This window comes from Thamnophis sirtalis, unplaced genomic scaffold (assembly GCF_051295495.1).
Source record: "Thamnophis sirtalis isolate CommonGarterSnake01/CBP01778 unplaced genomic scaffold, rThaSir2_p1.2 scaffold_1, whole genome shotgun sequence".
NCBI lineage: Eukaryota > Metazoa > Chordata > Lepidosauria > Squamata > Natricidae > Thamnophis > Thamnophis sirtalis.
In genome coordinates, this window is record NW_028261381.1 from 91,453,386 (window position 1) to 91,467,173 (window position 13,788).

Below are 13,788 nucleotides of genomic sequence, written 5' to 3' on the forward strand. Positions count from 1 at the left end.
AAGTCCAGCCCTCGACTTCAGTTTGCTGCCACTGAAAAAGATCATCTTGTACCATTCCTCAAGGTATATGAAGAAGAAAGAAACTTTTATCAAGAAAACAATATGGATGTAGGCATGAACATGTCAAGAGCTGAGACCAACATTAAGATCTTTTTTTGTTCCTTTTATAAATTCCCACTTTTGTGCTCTCACACAGTAAACGACAACATTTAATGGGAGGGAAGTAGAGTAAGACTAGTAAGTAGTAAACAAATGTTTATTTTTCAAGCAAGTTTTTTTTCTCTCTTGAATGCACCAAGACACTGAGTTGAGTCGGTAATAGTTAAGACATTCTGGACTAATAACAAACTGTAGATTTTTAAAGACAGACTGTAGCTGCTCATGCAGTCTGTTGGAAAGAACATGCATAGACCAAAGTTATTGTAGGCTAGATCAACAATGATCTAAAGCAATTAATTTTTTTTTTTGCATGAATGCTAGTTGAAGCTCTGTGGCTTTGCATGCACATACCACTGGTATTGGTCATTTCAAAATACAAGTATTTAGAAGTACAAAAAACAGGAAGTTGAATCTTTAACCAGCACTCATGTAATGCATATTTCCTGAGAACAGTGTGTGCTGTATATCTTTATAAGATAATATGCATTCAATGCAACATAGTAAACCAAACCTAGCAGAGCATTTCTCTCAGCTAAAGCCTATAACTCTCTATACATCAGCAATCTTCTAGGACACCGTTGAGACCCAATTTATTTTAAAGAAAGGAACACAAACAGGTTTTTTAAAATTATTTCAGAAACTTTCCAATAACTGCAAAACAAAATTGATAGATTTGCAAAATCAAAGCCTTTATCCTTTCCAGCTGGGGAAGTAACTAGAATTTGTAATTTTCCACAATAAAAACTGGATTAAAACATTCATTATGTTTGTATTGGGGTTACAGGAGTGCAAACATAATGTTTTTTTTTGGCATTTTTGTTTAGTAATTAGGTAGATGTTTACTCAGAATGACATTTGTCTAGGAGAAGAATTTAGAATTTCAAATTTACACGTTAAATTAATGGCACTGGCAACTCCTTGAAACCACAGAACCTAGTTTTGAGAATGCAGCATAAGTTTGTCCTGTGATTAATTGGAATAAACAGTGATAAACAGAACACCAATTAACGGGAATACAAACTGACAAACAGAATCCATTCTAAAGCTTGGGTCCTGCCAAGGCAATCAGAATTGCAGTATGGCAAAACTTAAGTGTCAGATAAAGCTAACATAAACTATGCTTCGCAGCATGCAAAAAAGTGCACTTTGTACTGATTCTGACAGTTCTGGGAAAACTGATGCACCCATAAAGTTTGCAGGCTGGCAAGCTTTTCTATTCATGGGCGCACAGGGGTAGCATCAGTGTTGACATATGCAACATTATACTGGGATTAAAACATGGGAAATCAGTGATGGAAAGGCCTGGAATTAATATCTGTATAAGCAATTGCTGGATCAGAGAATCAATATCAATAGTAATATTATAAAGCTGATTGTTATAATGTAAGAAAATATTTTGAAGAAAGAGGAAGAAAAACTCCTTGAGAAGTAGAATAATGGTGTGGGAATGAAATCACTGATGGTTTCAAGTGAAAGAGAAGATGCATTTCATGCAAATAGTGTAATATCACATCTATAAACCATTTCTTTACATGAGATATATTTGCTGTGCTTTGCTATATAACAATACAAAACCTGGACAGCAGGACACCTTTAAAACTTGCTTTGGTTGATATAAATAAGAAACTTTAGTATACCTGATCATTTTGTAAAAGGAAAATGCAAAAACTTTGGAGTGTTTCGCATATAAGTAAATCTCGCACACATATTTTAGTCTGGTGTTTCATACTCTTCCTCATTTAAAAAAACCTAGGAAAAGCAGTTAATAAACAATTGTTGTGACAATCACTTCTTTAACACCTTCTAAGTGTTATTGTTGCCTGGTTCTGGAAGTTGAGTATCACCATAGTCAATTCACTTGTTTGAAGGAGTTTTTAGATACATCTTGGCAAGACATTCCATTGGAGAATAATTTAATCCTATTTCTCTTCCTACTTCCATAATTTGTTTTTAAAGAAAAAAAAGTGTTACGTACGGTCCTATCTCTTTTCTTGGAAAAGCAGTTCAGTGCTGTTGTGCCTCATTTGCTGCATAAGCAGGAAGCTTGCATACGGTAAATAATAACATTGGTTTTATATTTGCTACAGACTGAGACATTTCAGGTTGACATTTTTGTGAAATATAAAATATTCACAGAGTTATACTTCTGCATGCTGCTTCTGCATGCTGCGTTAGAGCATGGATAGGACAGTTCACTTAAGAGGTATGAGGAAACGGCCTTCAGTTGCACATTGAATATCAAGAGCAATGGAAAATGCCACATATTTTCCCCAAAGAGTTGATTCATCAAGGGCAGTGCAGTGGTGAGTCAGCATCCCAGGTTTTCTGAGCTGGGGAAAAGAAACACTCATGCAGCTTTATGCACATCAAAGTATGTGCAGAAGGAGCCAAGTAGGCTTGCAGGCTTCTCCATTCATCTGCAATTTCTCCAAGGCCAGGATCATTTTCTTTGTATAAGACATTTAGCTGAGATATACATTGCTCTGCACGAAGAATCAAGATACCTCATGCAGTAGTGGATCATTGAATCTTGGCTCGAAGTCTTGCTTTGTATGTGTGTCTGTGTGTGTCTGTGCATGTGTACACATACATAGGGAGACATACACATATGGGTATGCACACACATGCACATATACACATACGTATCTGCACACAGAGAGGCACACACAGTAGATGTGTATGTCTGCATGTGCATGTCTATGCACACTCGAATGTACATTGAATTATGCATACAAACCAACAAAAAGTGATGTGCAAAACATCAAACTGCATAGTAAATATAGGACAGGCTGACCTCCCTTTTAACATCCACAATCTCAGCAAGAGACAAGGATAAACCTGACAAAACGGGAAGCCTCACGGACTGTTACAGCATCAACGGATGGCCACTAAGGCAGCAATTGTCTGAGTTCTTCATTTATTTATGCAAACAGAAGGGGTAGAAGTAGTGAATAAGCACATCATTTTTTTTTAAAAAAATTAAAAATAAACCCCTTACTATGAAAGTTTAACAAATAAGTAAAGGACTCTACATTTTCTCAGATCTGTTGGGTTTATTATGTGCTTGCCCAGTAAATTCTCCTCTTCTAGAACTTCTGATCCTCTATGGTCTTTTTTTTTTTTTTTTGAGCACAGAGCATGGAAGAAGCAGAACGGTTGATTGTGTCTGCTGGTAACAGGATTTTTTCCCCCCAATTTTACAAGAAAGCTTGATAACATTACTTCCTTACATCAACACACATACACAGCTTGATTCTGTTGTCTTCTTTCCAAATTCCACCTTCATCTTGACTTCTGGAAATGTTCAGTCATGATGCTTCTGCTGATGGTTTTTGCCCCCTTGTTTATTTCATCCTTTCTTATTAGCTAAGGCCATTCGTGGTGATACTGCCTACCATTCTTTTTTCGCTCTCTTTGCAAATGCTCCAGCTCAGCCTCATACATCATTTCCTGAACTAAGTATTTCTCCCTTCGCATTCTGTCACATAAGTCTTTGGGCATATCTGGAATCAGGTAGGCAATGAAAGATTTTATTCCAAAAACTAGATGCTGAAAGAGAGAGAAAGAGAGAGGTGAGTAGACATTTTTAAAATGCTCATGCTGATTTGATGTTGTTTGGAAATGTCCAGTATACTTTGTTCAAAAACCAAATTTGTCCTTGGGCATTGTCATTCTATAAATTTGTCCTTTGTAGACATACATTCCCCCTTTGTCAAAATCTGCAAGATGGCAGGTGCATTAAGATTAAAAACTTGTTTCATGTGTACTAATGTCATGCCATAACCACCATCTTGATTCCTTTGATCTTTGATTCCTGACAGGCTCAAGATTGATTCAGTCTTCTATCCTTCTGAGGTGGGTAAAATGAGGACCCAGATTGTTGGGGGGCAATATGCTGACTCTGTAAACTGCTTAGAGAGGGTTGTAAAGCACTATAAAGTGGTCCATAATTCTATTGCTATTCCTCATGGATGCCCTTTCCTCAAAACCTCTCGTTTCATTAATTTTCACAGTACCTTAACATTTCTTTGGAATTTTTAATTGTTACTGGATTTAGGCAAGGGTTGTATATTTGTGGGGGGGGGGGTTGGGGGGGAAGGTCATATATTGAGTCATCTGAGTCATTGTTTGTCACCCCATTGTTTCTGATGAAGTGAACTGGAATTCATAAATGTTTAGGCTTTTAATAAAATATGTTAGTTGCTAATGAAAGTGTCACCATAGATTATCAGAGCTCTCCTCCTACAATATTGATAACTAAATCATGGAAATCCAGGAAATCCTCAGATGCTGAAATGTACGACTGCAGAATGAAACATTGGTGAACTTCATTGATTGCCTTAACACCCTTAAATACTAGAATTCTGACTATTTATTTTTCTAACAATGTAATTATCATTTTAATGAAAAAATGGAACGCACATTTTCCCATCAAATTGAATAATTATGGTTATATTTCTATTAATCCTTTCACTACTTTTATCCTATTGGTGATAGGTAAAGAAATACATGGAGTTTATCCTAACCAAGAAATATGGTGTATATACTTTGAGGTCTTTTAACATCTGCTCCAAATATACAGGTTGACTTTTATGTAAGAGGTGGGATTTCTGACAGCACACGTGTGATCCTTGGTGAAAAATAAGTTCTTTGAGGAATAAAATTAAGTTAATGTATCATATGCTTGAAGGTTTGATAAACCCATTTAATTCATTTTAATATTGAGTAAGCTTCTTTTATATTAATAATAATTACAGTGTATTTCAATTAAGTCTTGCATAAATTCTTCAGCATTTCGATCCTAGGGATCACAAATTTCTGTTTTGGATAATTCCAGGCATCATAAAATCAGCTTAAACACCCGTGTCCTATGTGTGGATGTGTGCAAGTATGTGTGTGCATTCATTGGTAGGTCACTCACTTGCTAATCAATGTTTTTAGCCTAGGATGTTGCATGAATGCAGCCAGTATTGCTACACATAATCCACTTCTAAAGAACTACCATATTTTTCGGAGTATAAGACCCACCGGAGTATAAGACTCACCAAGGTTTTAAGAGGCAAATTAAGAGAAAAAAGGTTTTGAACTCTGCAAACCTCCATTTTTCACGAAAAATGGGCCTGTTTTTTTTTTTTTAAAAAGGGCATTAATAGTCCTTAGGAGTATTTTAGAGTGTTCCTGGGGGGAAAATGAGCAAAAAATGGCCCATTTGTCACAAAAACGGGCCCATTTTTTGTCAAAAAAGGGCATTAGAAGCTTAGAGTGCTCCTGGGGGCCGGGGGAGGCAAATTTGCTCCAGCCCCCAGGAGCTCTCCGAAAGCCTCCTACAAGATATGCACCACCATTTTGGTGAAGGGATGGAGTTTTGGGAGGCTAAAAATGCTGTATTCAGTGTATAAGGTGCACCCAGATTTTCAGCCTCTTTTTTGAGAGAAAAAGATGTGTCTGAAAAAAAAAATACGGTAATAGAAACTTGTATGGACTTTTTTCTCCCTGCATAAGACAACTAGGTGGCTCTCCATTCAATTCTCAATTTTACTCACCTCAAAGACTATAATGAAAGCCAATCGAGCTGCTAAAACATGCCAGAACTGTAAGGTGAATTCATATGGAGTTGAACTCCACGGAGGTGCTCTGTAATCTCTATACCTGTAACAGAAGCAAAGAAGGACAACAGTTGATTCTATCTGTCTGTCTATCTAGTGATCCTTTTCAGATATTGACATGCACAGCCATTCATGCACAGCCTCATTTTTAGACACATGATTTGTCCGTATACACCCACCCATGGTCACACACTCACCCACCCACCCATCCATACATCCATCCTTTCATCCATCCATCCACCCATCCACATACATACAAATATATACATACATATGCATATATCATAGACAGAGATGGACAAATAGAGATATTTCACCACCACAGGGCAGAATGACTGAAGAGATAACCATGCTTATACATGAAAAGCATTGGTATGTCATAACATTTTATTATTTATCCAGTTCTTTTCAGTATATTGAATTTCTGGTTTATGATCATAATGGATAGCATATATCTCTTATAATTGATGCACGCACGCGCGCGCACACGCACACACAAGAATATCTGCAGATAAAGAAATGGGAAAACAGCAAATAGAAAGAGGAAAATGGATATGGATCAGTTTGCTTCTCCTAATCTCAAACTCTCCAGATAACTGCAGCACAAGCCATTTAAATATAGGTTGGATTAGGCTGCATTAGGCAAAAGCACATTATAAAATGTGATCCTTCATTATTTATGGGACAGCCACACCATGGGGACATAAGTAGCAAGAGGGAGGACTTTTGCTGACAGGAAGAGATGGAAGTGTTTTTCCTTTGTTTGTTTTGCATCCTTTCTCAAAGGAATAGCTCTTTCTCTGCTTGGTGGCTTTGTTGCTGAACTTCTACTGAGATTTTTTGTCCTGTCATTTTTACCTTTACTTTGTTAGACTTTGATATTTTTTACATTGCTGTAAGTACCATTCAGCTCTACAGACTTAGGGATACAAATACTTTAGATCAATTAAAAAATGAGGAATGCATATTGCATCAAAATAATTGATTGAATTCACTTAAAGATACATGGCGTGACAGTTTTAACGTCTCTCACTCAATTCTCACATGTACGAACGTCTTTCCATTTTTATGGATTCCATTAATTGAAAGTTAAAAAAAAGTAGAATCTAGGATTTTGACAGTTTCCTCATACAATTAGAATGATCTCCATCCTGGAAGTTACAAAGCCATGCTTGTAATACATACCTGCAGTACCCTGAATATCCCTTGCCGAGTTCACTGAGATCAAATATTGATAAGCTACTGTTGACATATCCTTTCAAACATCTAGGAGATAAAAAAAGACTAATCAATACATTTGGTCCTGAATAATTACTTTGTCAGAAACCAGGCATGCAAAACATGTTTCATTCGCCCTGGTTGCCCTTACCCATGCATGCCTACATATGTTATGGCATGCTGGTCATATCTTCAGTGGATGATGAGGACAAAATGTCATAAAATTTCATATGCGGGTAGCAGGAGCTATGCTGCAAGAAAACCATAAAGCTCTGAGTATGTGCAATGAAGTTTATGCCTTGGAATTTGATGCATGCACATGTGGATTCCCCTCCCTTTGGCTTAGAAGTCATAACTAATGCTAAATAAAAAAAAACCTCCTTCCTGTCATTCAGTTTCAACAATTATGGGATGCTGAATGAAACTACTTCCCTTCTCAAAGTGAAGAAGGATGTCAAAGTGTGCTTATGGACAGGATTCAGATAGACAGCCCCTACTATAGAAATCTGTTTTTGGAATCCTGGAATGGAGGCATTATTTTCACATGATGATGTCACTGGTAAAATAATGGACACCAAGGTAGCAATATTTCAGTTTGCTAAATAATTATTTGGTTGACGGATATTTAGTACCCATCCTACAAAGAGGCATTAGTACATGTAAAAAAATATAAGATAATGTTGATTCCATGGAAACTTCTATTTTGAACTAATTTATGCTGTTTTTCATGCAAGTTTGATGTAAACTCAATAAATATATATATTTGTTCCTGCTCAGATCTAAAAGAAAATGTTAATGAAATGAGGACCATGCCAAGGCATTTTCATGAAAACATTTATTGAGGTTATGGGCTAAGGCTTAGAATAGAGCCTCATCTGTTTATTTCTTATAAAAAAATTTGAAGATTATCTGGGAAAAAAGGTTACAGCCATAGCATGGATAATGGAACTGAATTAGTGCGAGAGAGAGAAAAAACCTATCTGCATGATACAATAACTCCTCTGTTATACCTACCTATTAAATGTGTAACTGTAAAGTCAAAGAATCAGAAAACATTGTCAATCGAAATTTAAGAAATTGTAAATAGCAAAATAAATGAAACTGAAATAGCAGACTATTAAGTCAGAAATTCAGAAGTAAGCAATCTGATTACCTCTAAAGTTTTGGACTTCAATCATAGCTGATACATTTTTTTGTGAAAGTTGTGGCCCAAAACACATGGAAGATCATAGGTAGTTTCCCTTTAAGATAGGGAACGTACTTTTGACATTGTGGATTATCTGTATTTTTCTAAGCAAACCCCTGCCATGGTCTGCTGATGAAATGCTAGTTTTAGTGATATCAGGATATGAGATCTACTGAAATGAATGTTCTGTGGTTGGGGAATGGAATAGGAGATTTTTCTAATATTATTTTCAAGGTTCTGGATTTTAGTTTCATCCAGTAAGGGCCTGATGAACAAGTACACTTGCAATATTATTTTATTTGTGTGATATTTGCCACAGGTAGAATAATGTTTTTTTAAAGCATCTTCACAGTCTTGAACATATTAAGGCATTGAAACTGTGAAGCTGTTCCACTGAATACAACAAACTTAAAAACAACACAGTTCGGGTACATAAGCCGAAGACAACAATTCTGCAAGTGGAGATTGATTAAGATTTTTGAGCTTCATTGGCACAACCTTTGGTATAGATGTAATTTGTCAAAATAGCAAAGTCATAGACAAATTGCAAGTGGAAAATTCCCCAAGGGGGAAAGCAAATCTGCTGACAAACTTGATGAAAATGCAGAAGTTAAGACATCGGTTAAAAAGCAAAAGGATAGCAAAGGCAGAATTACTTTTCCTGTCTGTATCCTTCGTTGATACAAGGTCCATATTTGTATGCATAAACAAAACGTGGGATATAGTCCGAAGTAATGGCAATGACAAATGCATTGGTGATTACAGCTAGAACTCCTATTCCCTCGAGTATGCCATACCAGATACCTAGAAGAGAAGAATTACAGTATGACTAAAATACAAAGCTGATAAAGCATCATAAAGATTTGTCCAGTTACATAACAGAATTAAACAGCAACTTCCAACAATGCTGTGTGTCTTGCCCTTCATTTAAATTAGTCTAGGAAGTAAACATCCACTTTCAGAACCTGTCTATGAACCTGCCCTTTGCTGTCACAATAAATGATAATCCATTTTGCCTCGCTTATAATTCTAACATCATACATGCATTAAAAATGGTGCTTTCATACTATATCAACTTGTTGCAGGAATCTCAACTGAATGACAGCGATATAGAGATGGAACAACTGCCTGTTTGGTTCAGTTCATTGCCTGTTTACACAGAACAGAGGCAAATCCTACCTGTCAATGACTACTTCAGCTTCAACTGCAATAATACATGGACAAACCATAGATAAAAAACTAAAGGTAAACCGCTCAAAATGTGATTGCTGAAAATATGACTTCAGCAACAGAGTGGTCAATGCTCTACCTGACTCTGTTGTTACATCCTCAAACCCCTATAACTTTAACCTTAAACTGTCTAGTGTGGACCTCACCTCTTTCCTAAGAGATCTGTAGGAGGACATGCATAAGCATACCAGTGTGCCTACAGTACCTGGCGTGCTGTCCCCATTTATCCATACCCATTTACTGTGTTCACGTCCATACTGTGTCGATGTTTATACTTATACCTGTTATCTTGTACATGTTTGATGAAAGAAAGAAAGAAAGAAAGAAAGGAAGGAAGGAAGGAAGGAAGGAAGGAAGGAAGGAAGAAAGTCTCCGAGGGTCCCTTATTCAGGGTGTTTAAGTCTTTCAAAACTATTGTGCTTCCCATTTCAGTTTATCCAATGTCATCTGTTTTATTAATGAAAAAAAACCCCACTGGAATCTATACACATGTGACTGACTTATAAAATGCACACCACCTTTTGCAAAATGTAATTTTGCCTGCAAAAAATTCACAATGAGAAAAATGGCAATGGATCCATAATGACAAATTATTTCTGCTGAAGAACTCTAACATTGGCATTACACTGACTGCATACAGACAAATCTCACCTATGTCAGTTGCTCTTGCAGGCATTGGCCTCCTCCACTGTGTGACGAACTTGTATGCATCAAGCCTGATTTCTATAATATTATTAAGCAAAGCCAACAAAGGTGCTAGTGGAAAAGCAGCAACAAAGATTGTAGTGAAGCCAAACTGTAGAACTAGAAAGGAAGTTCACATAGTTAGAAATAAAAATGGTAAGCAAATCTTCTACCTCCCTCAAAAGAAACATCTTCTTTTCTATCACAATGCTCACCCATTTCCAAGTATTCGTCCATCAGACCATGGAGATTCATGGGCTGTAGATTCCAATCTTTTTCCCACTGAGATAAGGACACTTTATGCTCTAGTAACTGTCCTCCTTTCTTGATCTTGCGTCGTGACCACCAATTCTGGAGTAACCTGCATTAGATAGCCAGAGCATGAAATCTGTAGTGTCACCTGCAGGGTCCCTCCCCCCAAATGATGTTTGGATTTACCATTTTCTTCCTTTCCTAAAGAAAGGAGATCCCTGTTTGTGCAGATGGTCTTATCAAGACCTATCAAGAAGTAATGATTATTTTGATGGTCTGTGCAAATGCTCTTTGACTTTTTTTCTTAATAACATATAATTATTAAAGGCAATTCGAGATGAAATATATATTGATTTTGTGATCACCCTAACCCTAACCCTTACATTAGGGTCAGAGATACCCTGTTTTCCTGAAAATAAGACCTCCCTGGATAATAAGCCCAATTGGGCTTTTGAGTGCATGTGCTAAAATAAGCCCTCCCCCCAAAATAAGCCCTCCCCAAAAATATTGCAACACAGCAGCAGCCATCAGGTGACCAGGCTCACTACCTCCTGCACCTCAAAAATAATAAGATCTCCCCAAAAATAATGCCAAGTGCTTATTTCGGGAGTCAAAAGAAAATAGGTCTTATTTTTGGGGAAACACGGTACTAAAATAAATATTTTAAATATAGGATTTTAATGAAAAGATTTCAATATGTACCCTACAAGAAGGTATAAATCCTGCTCTTTCTACTGTTTTGATATTATGTGTTCTTTTTTTTAAAAAAAAAATCTTTCCCTAATAAATAAAATTGACAAAAAAGAGACTTATTTTTATGTTGCTCAGGCATTATATTTACATTAGGCAGAGTGGTCTATTTTTAAATGATATGTTCCATTAATCTACACAGTATCTACATTTCTAATTAATATGAGTCATTTAAAACAAAAATCTTCACAAAATAGTATTCAACATCTCCTTAAATAATTATTTTGAACATATTTTTTCATCCATAGAAGCATGTATAAACCCACTGCATATTTTATATTTACTTAGTCAGGAAAAAAAAACCAGAAATATGGCCTCACTGAAAATTGGTGGCAACCATGTCTGTATCACAATTTGCAAAGAGCAAAATTTGCAGAAACAGGAAAATATTTTTATTTGATAGAAATATAAAGATACTATGTGTTAGGAATATAATCTAACGGTTGGGTTGGCAATATATAAATCATGTAACAATGTACCTGTTTCTTTAAAGCATACTGTAAAGTGTGATTGGTTGCTGTTTTCCTCAATCTGCCATAAGAGGGAGCCAGAATGACTGTGAGCTCTCTGTTCCTTAGATGCTGGGCTGATCTGATCTCTGTGTGTTGGAAGCTGGCTGTTAGAAAGTGCTGTGAGCTATTGTAAGTTTTGCAACTGTTAGCAAACTTTGAGTACCGGACTGTTTGTATGTTTATGGAGTATGTTATTTGGATTATCCCTTAACTGAAAGACATTGATGACTGTCTTATCCGTGTATGACTTGGATTGTTTGGTGGACTCTGATACCTCTATTTCCATGAAAGTAAACGCCTATTTAAACTGCAGTGTCTCTGTATGCTGGTTTGTGTGTTCTCCAACACAACTCTAACAACGCTTCTCTGAACTTGCTCTCCCAACGGGGAGCTTACCTAACACTATGTATCATACTTACGGATAACCAAGCTCCATGAAATTGTTCCACATTTGTTTTAAAACCATGATTACACCCATTTGCAGACATAGATCTATTAAGCAGCCACTTGGATGACACTAGGGAAAAAAATCAGTAAAAGAAGAACAAAGATTTGTTTTTTAATTTAAACTATTCTTGAAGGCAGTTCAATCACTGTGATTAATTTATTTGTTATATCAGGCAAATTATTTTATAATTTGATGATTATTTATTTATTTATTGTATTTACATGGCCATACATATGACAAAACATGACTTGGGATTATGATATGTCATCAAGTCAATATTGATAACCCTACAATGCATAAGTCATAAATCAGAATAGAGCTGGAGGGGAACTTGAACTGTATTCCAACCCCATGCTCAAGCAGGAGACTCTATATTAGTTCAGGCCATCCAGTATCTTCTTAAAAACTCCAGTGATGAAGCACCCACAACCTCGGAAGGCAAGCTGTTCCACTGGTTAATTGTCTTCACTTCTAGGAAGTTTTTTCCTTAATTCCAGGTTGCTTCTCTCCTTGATTAGTTTCCATCCATCGTTTCTTGCCCTGCTTTCTAGCGCTTTGTAAAATAAGTTGACCCCTCTCTTCTTTGTGGCAGTCCCTAAAATACTGGAATATTGCTATCATGTCACCCCTAATTCTTCTTTTCTGTAGACTAGGCAGACATATTTAGCCTACCAGCAGCCAAAGAAACAAGCAGTTATGAAAATTAATGTTAAAAGGCAGTAGTTTATAAATATTTAAAAAAAAAATAAAACTGAATGAATAAGAAACACTATTACCTCTTCTAATCTCCATTTGTTGAAAAGTTTGTTGTACATTCCAGGACGACCAGCGAATCTGAAAGATAAGATTTCTGCTCCTCAACAAAATGTAGTACAAAGAGAAAAGTTTTACAAGTTGATCAATAAAAAAGATTAAGCATTGTTTGGAATGATTTTGAAATTCTGAACCTATTTTATAACACTGTCATATAGACAACTTCTAGAACAGCCTAGTAAAAGACATGGATCATAATCTTAGTTGCTGTTGTGATGTATATTAACAGCAATCCATTCTAGTTTTTTTCTGGTGTTTAGTGTGAAATTATTTATATTATTTGAATCTAACAGTCTGACCATAGACAATTATATCACTTTTCATAACTCTCCATGAAACAGCAGTGAGAGCCAAGGAGTTTGAGAACAATGCGTACAAAATAGAGCATGAAAATTCATACAGAAGAAAGCCAGGAGTGGACTGTAATTGGCAGAGGAACAAAGACACAATCAAGAGAACTGAAACAATGCAATCCTAGCATCTGCAAAAAGGGGCAAACCAGAAAAACAAGTTTTAATGTTACAATGCAAACTCTGTCTCTTATACTTGCACACCATACTACCCATTTTTCATCATCACAGTTACAAACAGATGTCTGTGGATGCAATTTCCATATCACAATATGTATTCACCAAATATAATTTACACCATTTATCTCTGTAGGCAATCTATTGACCTCTGCCATTTGCTTTGTAAGCATGAATCAAATGAAGTAGAATTATAAATACTTATCCGAGTTTCAAACACGTGCATACCATGTAGTAAATACATAGCAAAATATATAAGTGTACACTTATTACATCTTCCCTTCCTTCTGATCTCCCCCCCCCACATGCATAACACAGCAAAAATAATCAAGCAAAGCAGCTCCTATCTGCTTCATCAGTTGTCAGTTAGGCTGAGGAACCCAAAGATGATGATGTAGCAACT

At 36.2% G+C, this 13,788-nt stretch overlaps 1 protein-coding gene across 1 annotated transcript in view; it reads right to left on the bottom strand.

Annotated features, from left to right (window-relative positions):
* Positions 1-592: 592 nt before the first annotated feature.
* ANO3 (anoctamin 3) overlaps positions 593-13,788 on the bottom strand; it is a 217,737-nt gene continuing 204,541 nt past the window's right edge. The window contains exons 20-27 of the mRNA XM_087718950.1: positions 12,822-12,879; positions 12,017-12,114; positions 10,299-10,444; positions 10,051-10,203; positions 8,826-8,973; positions 6,951-7,031; positions 5,703-5,808; positions 593-3,708 (exon numbers count right to left, since the gene is read on the bottom strand). Coding sequence (XP_087575076.1) covers positions 3,526-3,708; positions 5,703-5,808; positions 6,951-7,031; positions 8,826-8,973; positions 10,051-10,203; positions 10,299-10,444; positions 12,017-12,114; positions 12,822-12,879 — 973 coding nt within the window. The 3' untranslated portion in view covers positions 593-3,525. The remainder of the gene's footprint in view (positions 3,709-5,702; positions 5,809-6,950; positions 7,032-8,825; positions 8,974-10,050; positions 10,204-10,298; positions 10,445-12,016; positions 12,115-12,821; positions 12,880-13,788) is intronic.